Raw genomic sequence first — 16,768 nt, 5'->3', positions numbered from 1 at the left:
TGGTAGTGTAGTGTAGTGTAGTGTGTGTGGCCTCTGGTGATCAGTCCTGAGATGATGGAGGCAACAAGTAATAATAATAAAAATGATATGGCAAAAAAAGTAAAGATGGGCAAATTATATTTTTTATTTATAAATCAAAATAATTAAAATCATTTTCAAAATCATAATATTAAAATCATTAAATAATTTCAGAACAATATATATAAGAATATCAAAGGTAAATATAAAAATAATCACTTGGAAAAAACTCAATAAGAAGTAAAATAGTGATAGACAATAATAAAATATTGGAACAAGTAAATACTTTCAAATACCTGGGGTGCGACTTATCTTATGAAGATGAAAAAGATATAGACAATAAAATATCAAATTTTGTTAAAGTAAATGGCATAATAAATAACATATTTAAGCCCTGGTACAAAAACACACTGGAATCATACTATATAATGTCCTGTCTAAACCATCTTTATTATATGGAAGTAAAACATAGATCATACAAAAGAAGAATGAAAAAATGATTCCAACAGCAGAAAGTTCTCAGAAAAACAGTTGGATATACTAAATAGACCATAAAACAAATGAAGAAATTGTATAATCCCTGAATATAAAACCAATTAACACTATGTAATATATATATCATGGATTTTAGGCCAAATGGCCTATTCAAGTCTCATGCCATTGCTTTCTAGGTCTTCCAATTCTTCTTTTTCCAAGTCTTCTTTTTATTGCGTGTATGTATATACACACACACACACACACACACACACACACACACACACACACACACACACACACACACACACACACACACACACACACACACACACACACAATATTTAATGTTATTGACAAAATTGCTACAGTTTTAAAATTCTAAAGAAATATGTAAACTTTTTAGCTGTCCATAAAAATCACTCATACAGTTCTTCCCTCTACATGATTTATTTGATTACCTGTATTTGGTGTCTTTAACAATATCTTCATTACAAAAATCTGCTAACATAGTGAGAAGACATCTTCGATCCCAATCATCTGTGACCCGTCCACCGTAATTACATTCTCCTGTCATGTATGTAATTGCTTCATATGGAACTTCAGAGTATTCATTAACAAACATCTGAAGCTGTTGGAGAGAAATCCTCAAATCTGATTCATTAAATCCATAGGGAATATTCCAGCCTAAGGGTCCAAACTTTCTTCTCTCTTGAACCAAAGCATGGAAAAAGCACAAGCAGAACATCAGCTTCTGAAAAGTCTGAAGAAAAAGAAGTAAGAAATATACTTAGCTTATTATTATTATTTTCCTTTTGTATTCACAAATAATTAGATATACTCTGAGAATTGCAGATATAATAATAATAATAATAATATTATTATTATTATTATTAAGAATTATTATAATAGGGATCTTAGCATAATGGTGGATAGGAATTTGAAGTTCACAGGTCACATAGCAAAAGTTGCAAATACAACTCAGAGGATTATTATTATTATTATTATTATTATTATTACTACTACTTGACACCTCCAGGGAGTCCAAAGACTCATCGAGGGAGGGCACCTACTCTACAACTCTCCATCTCCACCACCCACAATCCACCAACTACAATGAACCACAACTACACCAATGCCATCTACCACCCATCACTCCCACTAGTATTTTCAGGGACAATGTTGAAGCGTACCTTGACATGTAAGGAAGTCATTTTGTCTCTTTATAAGGTCTTTATAAAGAGACAAAATGACTTTATAAGACTGCATCTGGATTATTGTGATACAAATACTACTCAGAGGATATTTGCAATGTTGAAGCATACCTTGACATGTAAGGATAAGGAGATCATTTTGTCTCTTTATAAGAGCTTTATAAGACTGTACCTGGATTATTGTGTGCAGATTTGATTTCTCAGGTTCCAAGGGGATAAAGAAACTGTGGAATGGGTGCAACAAAGAAATTTATCCAGATTATGGGATTTATATTATGAGGGCAGATTGCAAGTATGTGGATTACAGACTCTGATTAACAGGAGAAAGAGGGGTGATATGATAGATGTACAGAAATATCTGAATGAGTGTTATAGGCTTAGGATATAAAAAAAAATACTAAAATATAATCCAATTGGAAAGAGAAGGCAGGGTAGACCTCACAAAAGGATATTGGATGGATGAGACTGGAACAGACCAATATGGTTTATACCCGTAATTAGCATTATAATGATGATGATGATATCATCTGATGAGATTTTTTGTTATATAGAAGGTGGGGAGAGAACATGGGGGGCATCCATGAAAGTTAAGTTGTTTGCAGTCAAGAAAAGGGATAAGAGCTAGGTTTTTCTCTCAAAGAGCAGTGAGTGAGTGGAATAGTTTGCTTTAGGGGTAGTGAGTACATCTAGTGTGAATAAATTTAAGGGAATGTATGACAGCTAGTTTAGGTGATGTATGGCTTCCCTCAATGAGTTCTTGACTCCCTGGAGGCCTCAGGTAATAATAATAATAATAATAATAGCAATTATTATTATTATTATTATTAGGTCTCCATAGAATCAAGGATTTATTGTAGGAGATCCTCTTTACTAAACACAATGCTCAAGTTATACCTTAAAGTAGCTATAAGCTAGTTTAAGGTGTAACTAGCTTATAGTTTTACCTCACAACACTCTCTGATACTGGATCCTGCCCCTGACTCACTCATGCTACAACTTCTGTTTGAAATATGATAATTTTTTATGCATCCAGCTGTTAGTTTAAATGCAAAAGCATAAAGCAAAATGATCATATTAACTCTGCAATACTGTGGTCAATGACATTTATGAATGTGGGCATGTAGGGTTGTAACACTAAACTAATAAAAGGCCTACTAACATGTGTTTATATTCTTTATTTATTTATTCATATTTAAGGTTCCACTCCCAGACAGCACTTTTCAAATTTAGTGGGTTTTTCTACTGGCAGAAACCACTGATATTAGCAACTTAATGAGTAATTTTTTCAGAAGTTATTCATGTTTAAGATTTGTTGTGCTTTATTAGCAAATCAAACTGAACCTTAAAAGTAAACTAATAAAAAGTATTTAAATTAAGGGGATATTAAATCCCACATTGTTTCCTTTCAATAGTTGTGATCTATAACTTATATTATGAAGGTGCATGCCAAAGTTATAAGTTTGTAGAGCTATTGTCATAAATTTTTACATATTGAAGATTGAATGACACAAAATACCACTTCATGAAGATATAATTTTAATTAAATGAAATTAATGCTAAATATTTCAATTTCAACATCAAAGCTACAAGGAAGAAAAGAAAAAGCGTATATAATAAGATCAGGATCCACCAAACAACTAATATATAGAATGAATACCCCCCCCCCCCCCCACTTAAATGTTTTCTTGACTGCTGAGCATGGATATTCATTTAGGAAAAGGAAAACAGCATGAGTAAGACAGTTCCAAAGAAAAGAGGCAGATGGAAAAAAAAAAAAAAAAAGGATGAAAAGTTGGTTTGATAAGTTCAGAGCCAAAATGAGTATGGATGTTGAACAGCAATTGCCTATGTTGTTACATGATTAGAGAAAGATGAAAGAATGGTGGTGACCAGTTTGGCACAGCAAGAGACAAATAAAACACAAGTACCTATTAAAAAAGATATAATTCAGAAACATACCTGAAACTCTCACAGTGAGTCTGTGAGGAACAAGTCATCAATTAAGCAGAATTCTCGCTTCTGGACAGTATAAAGCATTCTTGTGGAAATTTTTGATGCCCTGCTACAAATGTTTGAGGAATATTCCAAGGTTGGGCAGATTTGAGATTTAGACAGTGTTACATTTATGCATGTAATAAGTAATGTCTTGAGTGGAAAAGTATACCTAGATTTTTGAAAGCTGAAGAAATGTGAGAACAGTATTGTAAAGTCAGGCAGATGCCAATTTATAAATTCAGGAGTTATGTGGGTGAGAACAGTATTCTAAGTGCGTGATGTGAGAACAGTGTTCAAAGATCAGGCGGATGTTGATTTATAAGCCTTAAGGAATTGTGTGGGTAAGAAACGGTGTTTTTAGCAAAAGAGGTCGAGGCTACTGATGTGATGTGTTTGTGCTTGGATAGGCTAGATGTGAAAGTCAACCCAAGAAGAGAATATAAAGTGGAATGGAGACTGAAATATCATCAAATAATATTATTATTATTACGGGTATCTCCATGGAGTCAGTAGACTCATCACAGGAGACCCAAACTATCAATATCTCTTCTTGAATTCATTTACAGACGAAGAATCCACTCATTCACCACCCTCCATGCAAAAAACCTCGTTCTCACACCTTTGTTAACCACACTTTTCCTTAATTTCCAGGGATGACCTCTTCTTCTTCCATCACTATCACACAGCTGAAACATTTCCCCTGCATCGATCTTATAAAAACCTTTTAGTAACTTAAATGTTTCTATCATATCCCCCTCTTCTCCACCTATCAACCAACCTCTGCAATTCACAAGCTCTCAATCTATCAATGTAGGGAGCATTTTTTACATCACCACCAACTTAATCACTCTCCTCTGAACCCTCTCCACAACCTCCTCATCTCCAAGGAATTCAGGTGACCAGGTGAGCACAGTAATCCAAATGTGGAAGTATCAACGTTTTATGAAGGGGAATAATAACCTTTTTATCTCTGGATGTTAGTATGTTCCTCAATAACCAAGTAATCCTATGTGCAATCTTGGACACCTTAGCAATGTGTTCCCTGAACTTCATCTCCTTATCTACCAACCCCCCCCCCCTAAGTCCCTAGCCTCATCAATATCTTGGAGTACTGTTCCATCAATGTAGTACACAGCTGGTAATCTTTTAATCCCAAAATGCATAACTTTACACTTATCAACATTGAACTGATATCCATTACCTTTTGCCCATTTTACCAGCTTATTTAAATCATCCTGCAAACTCTCAACATCAGCTTGATTTTTTATTGTGCTACCCAACTTTGCATCATCAGCAAACAAACTGAATATCTCCCTTTAAACCATTTCGTATATCATTTATGTACAAATTAAACACAATGGCCCAAGCACAGAGCCCTGAGGCATACCACTGGTCACCTGCCTCATCCTGGACTCTGTTCCCCCATACACTACCTTCTGGTATCTCTCCCTGAGCCATTCTCCTATCCATATCACCAGTTTAGTATCCATCCCCCATCTGCTCCAATTTGTGCAACAGTATTCCATGGTACACCAGTACACCAGTATTCCTGTCAAAAGCCTTAGCAAAATCCAGAAGTACCACTGTGTAGTCATTTCTTTTGTCCAACTCAGATGTCATTCTATTATAAAAACTAATAAATTGCTAAGGCAGGATCGACCTTTAACAAAACCATGTTGGCCCCAATAGAGTATGATATCCTGATCCACCCATTCTTGAATTTTGTCTTTAACCAACTTTTCCAAGACTTTTACCACCACTCCCGAGATGTGATTGGTCTGTAATTAACTACCGTTTTAGAGCCACCTGTATTCAAAGGGACTACTTTGCCTTCCTTCCACTCCCTAGGGACCATACCAAAGTTCAAACTTAAGTTAAATAACCAAGTAAGAGGTGTTGACAATTCCTTTGCACATTCATGCAACACCCGATATGATATTCCATCTAAACCTACAGCAGTGTTTGCATTTAAATTTTGCAATATACTAAGTACACCTCTGATTTCTTAACTTCAATTCTCACATTAGTTATTGTTACAGGTACAGAGATATCCTCACTTGGGTGATAGACTTTTGTAAAGTGATCACTCAGTAACTCTACTATTACATCTGAATTTGTCACCTTAATGCCATCAGCACCCACTAAAGTTATCCTTCCGAAGTCATTCTTCCTTTTGCTTGCCACATAGCAGCGGAAGAACTCTTTGGGATTACCCTTGATCTCCTTGGATAAGGTCTTCTCATAATCTGATTTGGTTTTTCTTACTATGCTGGTAACCTTCCTAGCTTGAGCCTTGTACTGTTCATGGGTGTACTGATCACCTTTCTCCTTGTAAATTCTCCATAACATTTTTTTTTTTTTTTTTGCCATGGGACTGCTGCAAACTCACTCTGAAGCTTGTTATAATTGCCTAGCTTGCCCTATACCTCCTGGCCTATAATAGCAACCAACTGTATATTTGGTTGCATTGGTCATTATTTCACATCAGACTGCCTCAAATGTACTATTATTCACATGTCTATCATCTTGATATACTACTTTCATTGGCTGCAACTCATCAGCTATCATCAATATCCCCCCCCCCATTCTATTTTCTCTATCCTCCCTGAAAATACTGTACCCATCATATTCAATTCCAGTAACCACATCTTCTGTTGACAACCAAGTTTCACTAATGCCTACAACTTTTAGTGAGATTGCATTGACTAATGTCAAAAATTCTTCCCTCTTATTTCAAATACTTCTTGCATTTGTATACAAAAATTGCAGATTCCCTTTAGTTCTTGTACCAGCTTTAGAACTGATATACATGTCTCCAATTTCAGTAGTCCCATGCTGATTTTTATCCCCTCTATTCTGCAATTTATTCCCGAATAAGGATCAACAAATATACAATCACTGTTTAAGTTTCTCCCTCTTACACTCCACCTTTTCAATTTTAGTTTCCCTACCCAATTACTTCAGCTTGTTCAGAAAACAGTGACTTCTTCAATCACTTATGATGTTTTCCATGTTCAGATGCAACCCATCTCTTGCATACAGCTGTGTTTTGACTTCAAACACACTCCAGAAGAGGTCTGGAATTTTTCAGCAAATTCCAGACCTCTTTTTTTTGCACATTCTTGCAATCATATCATTCATTATCATTGCTCATCTACTTAACTCATAATTGTCAAAACGAGGCAGCACACACACTATCCTCCCATTGACACTTTTCTTCTTCATGATATCTAACAATGTTCTTAAATCTTTTGCTACCCGATTTATACTACTACTCAGGTAATTTGTACCCACCATAACTATCAACTTTTCTGCATCATGCCCTCTTTTTATTGCTAAAGCCACTCTCTCTATTGTTCCACCAGCCAAGCACTCCTTACTGCTCTCCATACCCTTAATCATAGAATCACCATATATTTTACCACTCATAACTTCATTCAAGTCCAAACAAGAATCACTCACAGCCTCATTTTCTACGCCATTCAGCATGACTCTCCCAGTTTCATTACTCAATGCTCTTATACTTACTCCCTCACTCTCATGACATCTCATTTCTTCTAGACCTCCTATGCTTTCATTCTGTTGACTCCCAATCACTCCCATACTATTTATTACTTCATCAATCACCAAAGACTCTCCCATACTTAATCCTGTTCTAGTTACTTCAGCTAGAGTAATCTCCATAGACCTAATTTCTCTATTCAACCCATTTAACTCAGTTTTAATTTCCAGAACCTCCTTACTGAGTACTTTCAATCCCTCTTGCAAAAGATGAAGGTCACTTTTCATTTTCCCGAACTCCTGCTGAAGTTCATCCCCTATGGTCCCGACATCTGCTTCCATTCCTAATCACCCCAGCCTATCCTGACACTTCTAACACATGGCAACATTTTCATTCTTCTCATTTAGCCAAACAGTCCACAGAAAGAGAGGATAAGATAATTTCTTCTGAAAAATAACAGAGGATTGTTTTATGATATAAATTCATTGAAATCAGTGAATATTATGAGAGAATATAGCAGAATGAGAATATTAGAATATTCTCATTTTGCTCACTCTGCACATTTCTTTAGCAGAATAAGAATATTCTCATTCTGCTAGAGAAATGTGAGGAAATCAGTGTCTAAGTCATTAGTTATAGAAGGATTTTGATGCTTGAATAATTTGAGCACCACAAGATATATTGAATGAAGAAGTGGAATGGAGCATATTGTTATCAGAAATACTATGGATATAATCATATCCATATGATGTTTAGAAGGAAAATGTGGATGAAAGCACAAACCCTGAGTTCCTAGCAGTGACAGAGAAATTTGATAAAAGGATACCATCCACAACAATAAAAAGCAATGAAAAACTATAGAGGAAACTGGTTACCGATCACAAAAAGTTGAATGAAGCTTGAAAATAAAGCCTCTATGCCAAACTTGATCAAATGTGTTGGAAATATCAAGAATGACCACATGCACTTCTACAAACCTTTTGATGGCTTGTGTGTGAAGGAGAGCAAGTTGACTAGGAGATCTGCTGTGGAACAAGAGTGGAAGTTTTCATCTTGGTACATTAATTTATTGGTGGGCCTATAAATAGTGAAAAAATTGGTTGTTAGTGACCTCCAACCAATAAAATTCAACACTATTTTGGAGAGTACTGAGGTGAGGGCAATGGAACAATAGTTTGATGACTGACTTTTATCTCCCTTTTTTAGGAGTAGGCTGAATAAAGGCTGTAGGGTAGATGCCAGAAGAGTATGAAGCTTGTATAGGTGATACAGGAGGGATGAGTTTGGAAATGTATTAGTATCCACATTACTGAGGATTTTATGTCATTATGGCAAAAGATCAGAGGAGGCATGTAATGGAAATTATTATTGGTATGTACATACTGTATGTAGTACAGTATGTACATATAATATGAAGGCTACTGGCAAATCTCAGACAGAGTTTTAGTGGTAAAGTTGAAAGCAAAACCAAGAAATATTCTACTTATCCAGATATATTTACCTACTTATGGTGATATAGAACAGGGCTTGAAATGTAAAGAAACAAAAGATATAATTATAATACAAGGCAATATGAATGCAAAAATTAGAAGAGGAAGGGAGGAAGATATTGTTGGGATATTTGGATTGGGAGTGAGAAATGTTGTTGGATTTCTGTAGAAAGCATGATTTAGCAATTATGAACACTTGGTTTAAGAAACATTCAAGAAGATTGTACACATGGAAAACTCCTGATTTCTTCTTCCATAGTAGAAGAAATCAGATAGATGAAGACTGGTGGTGGTGTTGTGAGACAGAGTTGTAGAGGTGATGCCATCCCTCGATGAGTCTTTGGACTCCCTGGAGGTGTGATATAATAATAATAATAATAATTATATTTTGATAAACAAAAGATATAGAAACATTATAAAAGATGTGACAACATATCCAGGAGCAGACTATGATACAGATCACATATTGTTGTCAACTAAGATAAGGATTAATCTAAAAAAGGCAACTACAGGGAAACGGAACAAATCATGGAACATGGAGCGGCTGAAGATACCAAGTATGGTGAATGAATTCTCAAAGAAAGTAGAGGAAGAAATGAACAAGAGAAATATACAAGAAAATGATGATGCAAGTGAAAAATGGAAGATTCCGAAGGAAAGCATACTGCTACAGAATTGCATTTAGTCAAAAAAGAAGAGGAAAGAGAAAAAAGAAAGAAACCATGGATGACGGAAAATATTTTGAGGAAAATAACACAAAGAAGAAAGTTAGTTAATAGTAAAACAGAGGAGAAAAAAAAGCAGTATAAAGACTTGAGTAGGGAGATACAAAGGGAGATAAGAAGGAAAAAGGAAGAGTGGTTAGATGAAATAAGTAAAGATACAACAGCAAAGGCAGAAAGAAAGGACATAAAAGGTGTTTATAAAAACATTAATATGATGACAGGAAGGAGAAAGATGCTAAGGACCGGAGCAATCAAGAATGAAAGAGGTGAAATTCTGATAGAAAAAGAGAAGATATTACAGAGATGGGAAGAATATGTAAGTAAACTTTATGAAGACAGGGAAAGAGGAGAAAATCAAAGGAAAGAACATAGTGGGCAGAGACTGTGCATCATGAGGGAGGAATTGAATCTAGCAATTCAAAAGATGAAAGAAGGAAAATCGCCCGGAATAGATGGTATACAGATAGAACTTAAAGGAATATAGGTGAAAAAGGTATGGAAGTGTTATGGCAAATTATTAATGGAATTTATGAAGGACAAGAATTACCAGAGGAGTTTAGAAGATCAATTTTTATACCCATTCCAAAAAAGACGGGAGTTTTAGACTGTAACAATTTTAGAACGATAAGTCTTATAACTCACACAGCAAAAATTCTGGTGCAAATAATTTTAGAGAGAATTAGGAATAAAATAGAAAAAGAAATGAATGAGGAACAGTTTGGATTCAGAACCAACAGAGGGACTAGAGAGGCTACAACTTGTCTAAGAATTATTGGGGAGAAAACATTAAACCATGGTGGAAAGTTGTTTTTGGGATTTCTAGATTTTGAAAAGGCATTTGATACAGTGAAACATGAAAGGCTTTTTGACATTCTAGAAAATACTGATATTATTGACTCTTATGACTCGGAAATTTTAAAGAGATTATATTGGTCACAAATAGCATCAGTATGTGTAAATGGAGAGGAAACAGGAGAATTCCTGGTGGAGAGAGGAGTCAGACAAGGATGCAAATTATCACCATCATTGTTTAACTTTTATAGTGAACAAATGTTTAGAGAGAGGCACTTGAGGATGTAGAAGAAGGAATAAAAATAAACAGAAGAATCATTAATAACTTAAGATATGCGGATGATGTAGTGGTGATAGCAGAAAGTGAAAATGGGTTACAACAAATTATTCAAAGAATTGAAAACTCTTGTAAAGAGTATGGACTAAGAATTAACACAAAAAAGACCAAGATAATGATAATGGGTCGAAAAATAGGAGATAATGTAAAAATAAGATGTGGAGGAAAGATTTTAGAAGAAGTGGAAAGATTTCAATATTTAGGTAGCTGGATCTCAGAAAAAGGAACTTCAGAGTTGGACATTAGAAATAGAATAGGCAAAGCTAAATCAACATTTATGGAAATGAAGAGAATTTTAATAAACAAGAACACTAAAATAGGCGTAAAAATTGGAATAGTTAAAGCAACAGTTTGGAGTATTGCAAGTTATGGAAGCGAGTCATGGACACTCAGAAAGAGAGATATGAAAAGAATTAATGCATTGGAAATGTGGTGTTATAGAAAGATGGAAAAGATTAGCTATACAGAAAGAAGATCAAATCAAGAAGTTTTAAGACGAGTTGGGATGGAAAGAACACTGCTAAAGAATATTATGCAAAGAAAGACCAGGTTTGCAGGACATCTTCTGAGAGGTTCTTCGGGACACCTGACAAGAACTATATTACAAGGGAAAGTTGAGGGGAAGAGAAGACATGGAAGACCAACTAGAGAGTGGTTTAATGACATCGTGGAATGGACTGGTTTAAGAATGATGGAAGCGACAGACAGAGAGAAATGGAGAAGAGCTGCTCATCTGCTGCAACCCTCTTGCTATAGAATGCTACCGGACGACAACAACGACATACTGTATGTACAAGAGTTGGAGGAGAAGAATGATGTAATGAGATCAGCCTTATCTTTACTATTTGGATGTGAAAGAGGTGGAAACATGGAAGGGCTGTACTCAAAATTCAGCAAAGAATGAAAAGGCTCAACATCCATTTGGACACGAGACGAGTTTTTTGCATTTGGTCCTTACAAAATATGCTTTGGATTTGCTAATGATTGTGTGCTATAGTAAAGATTAATTGTCAAGCTGGAGTTTTGACATAATCCATTTAATGGATGCTGAATTTTTACCTTGGACTACTCTAGCACACTTGTTAGAATCCAAAGGTTGGATTAGAGTAAGAAGTTTTGCGTGTGGTGGAGAATGAATGGCCTCATTCCAGCAAGGATTATTTCAGATACTCAGTTAGAACAGGTATTTGAATTGGGAAAACACAAATAGTAATCATAGGACATGAAACCAAGATAGGCTGGAAGAAGATTGATCTGTAGAAAAGTAAATGTAGGAAAAGTTATAGCTGGAGTGAGAGAGGAGAACTAATATCTACAGCATATTTGGAAGGAAAGAGTTATGAAAAAGTCCAGGGTGTGGAGAAAATGGTGTTGAAGTCATGTCCATCATGGTCTAACAATTTTTAATAGATCATGATTGAGAAAATAATTTATCTTCCATTGCAGCTTGATCTATAAAGTTAGAGAAGGGATGCCAGATTCAATTATGAACATTGCTATTTCCATAATTCAACTGTAGGAAATCAACCTTCAGAAAGCAATAATCAATGAAGTCAGCATAGTCATTGGAATTAGGTGAACAGTTATGGCAACAAGTGAAAGCATCAAAGTGAGGCAGGAAATTTGAGACATACTAGGTCATATAGAGGAAATTTGAAGTTTAGCAAATTCTAGAAGAGAATCCTTCTCATGGAAGGAGCTGTGCAAAATCTGATTGGGACAGTTAAGGTGAACTATAGTTGTAGTGAATGCTACTTGATTCAATAAGAAATAACATTGAGTTTAGATGCATGCATGTGATTGGTGAAGTTCATTAATGTTGATATTGAAGTATTGGTGAAATGGATGTGGAAGGAAGTATTTTTAGCATGGAATCTTGTATGTATATTTCTTCCAGATGTATTTTTATTCTATTCTTGATAGAACAAATACTTTTTTCATCGATGATTTTTTGAGAGTAATGACTAATAAAGTAGCTACTAACAGCATACACTATTATTATTATTAATATCTGACCTCCATGCTCATCCAACTAATGGATAAATAAAATAAAAAAATAAATAAATAAAAATATGAAGTCCAGAATAGTAGAAAAATATAGGATTTTAACCATTTAAATCACTACTGATGATTTGAGACTACTTACATACCTGTGGAGATGCAGTACTGAAATAGGTACTGTTGTAGATCTAGACCTACCATAATTTTATTTATAAATAAAATATTTATTGCTTCACTTTGAGAGACAATATAAAAGCATATTTGAACTAAGAAAGTTATGATGGCAAATGATTCAATGAGCAGACTATGTAAGAGAAATGGGGTCAATGTGAGTTCAATGGTTCAAGAAGATAAGATGGTAGGAAGAATTTGTTCTTTCAGGATGGCTTGTACTTGGGTGGATTAGTGTAAAGAGCCTAGAAAAATTGTTTAGTAAAAGAGTAAATATAAATAGTCAGGAAAATTAGATATGCTGAGTGATTACAGGGATTGGATTATTATTATTATTATTATTAGTAGTAGTAGTAGTATGGGCTACTCCAAGGAGTCTAAGGACTCCTTGGAGTAGCTCGTATTTTGCTCTTGTATTTTGCCTGTATTTTGCTCTTGAGGAAATTCTCCAATACTTTGACAAAAACTCCTGATATGCTGAATGGTGGGAAATTTGCTACATCAATCTTGGAGCCTCCTTTATGCAATGGAACTATTTCCCCCTTTTTCTATCCCCTTGAGACTAACCCAGAACTGAGACTTAGATTAAACAATATGGTCAAGGGCACTGACAATTCCCTTGCCACTTCATGTAAAACTCGAGCTGATATACCATCCAATTCCACAGCTGTATTCACATTAAGGTTCTGTAATATGCTATGCACCTCTATTTCATTTCATTTACCCCAGTTCTACATAAGACTTTGGCTCTCTTGTTTCTGCAATATCACCACCAGGATGATATACTTTTGCAAAGTGTTTACTTAGTAATTCTACTATTTTGACTGATACAGTTACCTCCCTACCATCAGTATTCATTAAAATCATTCTGCCATATGCATTCTTTCTTTTACTTGCATCATATTGAAAGAACTGCTTGGGATTTATCTAACTTCCTTTCATACTCTGTTTTTGCCTTTCTTATTACACTAGTAATAAGCCTTCTGGTCTTTTGTTGTACTGTTCATGTGCCTGCTGGTCACCTTTTTCCTTAAATTCCGTACACAATTTTTTTTTTTTTGTAGCTCCAGTTTAATGATGATATTCATCCATTTAACTCCTACTTCATTTACTCTCCTGACTCTAGGTATGCCGTCTGCCATCATTACCTCCCTCAAACACTCCTTTACCACTTCTTATGCTCTATCAACATCCAGCCCTTGCATTTTTACATGCCATGGCACCAATCCAAACAATCTCCTAAACTTGCCATACTTACCAGTCCTGTAATTCCACATATACCCCATCTTAACTGAAAATTCCACACATTTAGGCACCTCGCAGGTCAACATCATACTCTCACATTTCTTGGCAGAAATGCGGTCATATTCGTTTTAGACAAATTCTCAGAGGTAATTACCATATTGAGCACTCACAAACCTCTAGTATATTCTGTAAAATCTCTTGCGGTGAAAAATAGAAATATTTTTCACCTATATCGATTTTACATGGACCATGAAATACTTATAATTAAGAGTGTATATAACCTAATGTAATGTAATAATTTTGTAATATAATGCTAGAATAACTGAGTGTAGAACCACAAGCAATTTTAACTAAAGAGCTCAGACAGGATTAGGCTAAAAAAAAAAAAAACCCAAGGTCAACAACAGTCTCAAAGGTCACCAGAGTTTTGCCGCCCGAAACCTATTGTAAGCATGGGTGATAAGGGTGCTACCAGTAAATCTGGGAATTTTTTGGATATGATATTAAAGGCGGAGATTGAGGCTCGAGGGCTCTCACTTAAATTTTTTTTTTCCTGTGGCAAGCTTTTCGAAGATGGGAAGGTCACGATCCGGCAAGCAGTAGTTTCTGGAGATCATGGGGAGTTTGCTGGCATTATTACATGATATCCTTCCATGAAATTCATCGAAGAATGTACCTATCCATGTGCGTGCTGATTTGTAGCAGTTGATGAAGTTCCTAACATTGAGGAAAAATTGCATTTAAGTTACAAGGAAAGAATCTGCAAGACAACTGCCGGATAGTGCCCGATCACAGCCGTTGCGCAAGAAAAAGGAAGGAGCCAGCGGAATTCACTCTTAACCCTTTTGGATTCAGGACTGTACATGATATACTAAGCCTGTAAGTAGATTGCTTTATGTTAAAAGCCTAGACTGTGTGTACAGATGATAAATGTTAATTCTATTTATTAATGTTAATTCTAATTCTAACTAATGGTATAATGTGTTTGAAGAGGTCAGAAAGCTGAACGTCAGTTTGAATTTGTATAATAGAATTTTTGTTAGCCTGACTGAGTAATTCGGAGTTGCTTGGGATAAAATTGATTTAAGGGTTATTATACATGCTTAGCTAAATTATTGTCTTGTATGTAAATGAAGGATAGAAAATTCTTTTACATGATCCTTAATGGCGCAGTCGTTAACAAAAATAAATTTTTAAGGATTAATACAATTGAATTATAGCAACATAGATTAAGGATTTGGTTCCAGCCAGAGGCTTTTCCTCAGTCTACGATACTAGCACATGTGAGACTATACTTTATGGCCTTGAAAGGGAGGGAGAAAACTAAGGCGATTACGAAAGGACAAAAGTTAAATAATAGTGTTATACATGAGTTAGAGATTAGAGCATATAGGAATTTTGTACGAGCTCAAGCAACCACGAAAACTAATGAAGTAAGAGGGGGAAACACATACAGAAAAAGTAACGTAATAAAAAACTAAATATTACAATTGGTGTAGTTCGACATAAATATAAATAACATCCTAAATATTACAAATGGTGCAGCCGACAGGATTCAAATCCACTTAAATGACACCGAGAATACGGTTGATTTTGAGACAGTTTTGGTAACAGATCAGGCAGTTATAAGTTTTAACTTTTGAGAAACTTTTTTTTGTTAAAGAATCATGGATAGCGAAGTTACAAATAGTGACCAATCAAATAATGCCATGATGGGTGACAAGGAATTTTTACATACCATAAACCCTCAACTTGTCATCCCACAATTTTCTATTGATGACAGTGACGATGTATTAGTATTTTTTAGTTTCATAGACGAGCTGAGAAAGGTTGGAAATTGGTCAGATTTCCAACTGTTAATTCTACTTAGGAGCAAACTGATAAGAAAGACCAAGAACTTCCTGTATTCGTCTCCGATACTCAGAGACACTTTAGAATACATGAAGTTTAAGGAAACCTTGATTTCCCAGTTCTACAAAGTACAAAGCATAAGCCCTAACATTTGGAAATTGCAGAGGTGTGCTCAAGAAAAGAAAGAGAGCATAACAGACTTCTACAATAAACTACTGACCACTGCAAATAGTCTAAGCTTCTCCAAACATGATAAACCTCATCTTGACTGGGTGGTATTTACCAGTTCAGGTTGGGAATCAAAGATGAACTAAAGTAGACCGAATACAAAAAGAGTATCACCAATCTTGAGGAATGTTACCTCGCTGTGAAGGAGAGAGAGAGAGAGAGAGAGAGAGAGAGGAGAAGCTTGGAGACATTCGTCCCACTTCTAATAACAGCCAAGTTCTTGTAATAAAAAAAAGACACATGATTCCACTTGTGAAGTTAAGTGTGAGAAGGACTCAAGTATGATTAAGGGAAAGTCCATTAAAGATCATAAGGAAAGGGAGGGGAGGAGGAACAAGAAATTTGTTTAACATCAAACATATAACTGAAAATGAGATAACCATCCTGAAAGAAAGAAACCCTACTACCTGGAGCAATTACGCTCGATAATTAGAGAGGACGTAGAAAGGCTGCAACAGCCCATGATGGAGCTGCTTGATGCGGTCATTAAGCAGTTGGGGAACAAAGAGCAAAGACCTCTGAAATAACTCCATGTCAAAAAGAAGGGAATAATGAGGAAAGATCAAAAAAGAGCCTCTCAAATGTTTTGTTTGTAACAAATATGTGCACATGGCTTGGAACTGTTTTCAGAATAAAAGACTCCAACAGAAATCTAGATATGAGTCAAATCTTCTGCATACTCATCATGGTTATGCAAACAGACCATGGAGGAGAGAGAACAAGAT

General features: G+C 35.3%; 1 protein-coding gene across 1 annotated transcript in view; it reads right to left on the bottom strand.

The window, feature by feature from the left end:
- LOC150108468 (dynein axonemal heavy chain 7-like) overlaps window positions 1–16,768 on the bottom strand; it is a 990,001-nt gene that overhangs the window by 198,515 nt on the left and 774,718 nt on the right. The window contains exon 37 of the mRNA XM_090390473.1: window positions 954–1,255. Within this exon, the coding sequence (XP_090246599.1) occupies window positions 954–1,255 (302 nt within the window). The remainder of the gene's footprint in view (window positions 1–953; window positions 1,256–16,768) is intronic.

Source organism: Typopeltis vanoorti, chromosome 3 (genome assembly GCF_054136105.1).
Source record: "Typopeltis vanoorti isolate ZY-2024b chromosome 3, IOZ_Tvanoo_1.0, whole genome shotgun sequence".
NCBI lineage: Eukaryota > Metazoa > Arthropoda > Arachnida > Uropygi > Thelyphonidae > Typopeltis > Typopeltis vanoorti.
This window is presented reverse-complemented; position numbering and strand designations above follow the sequence as displayed.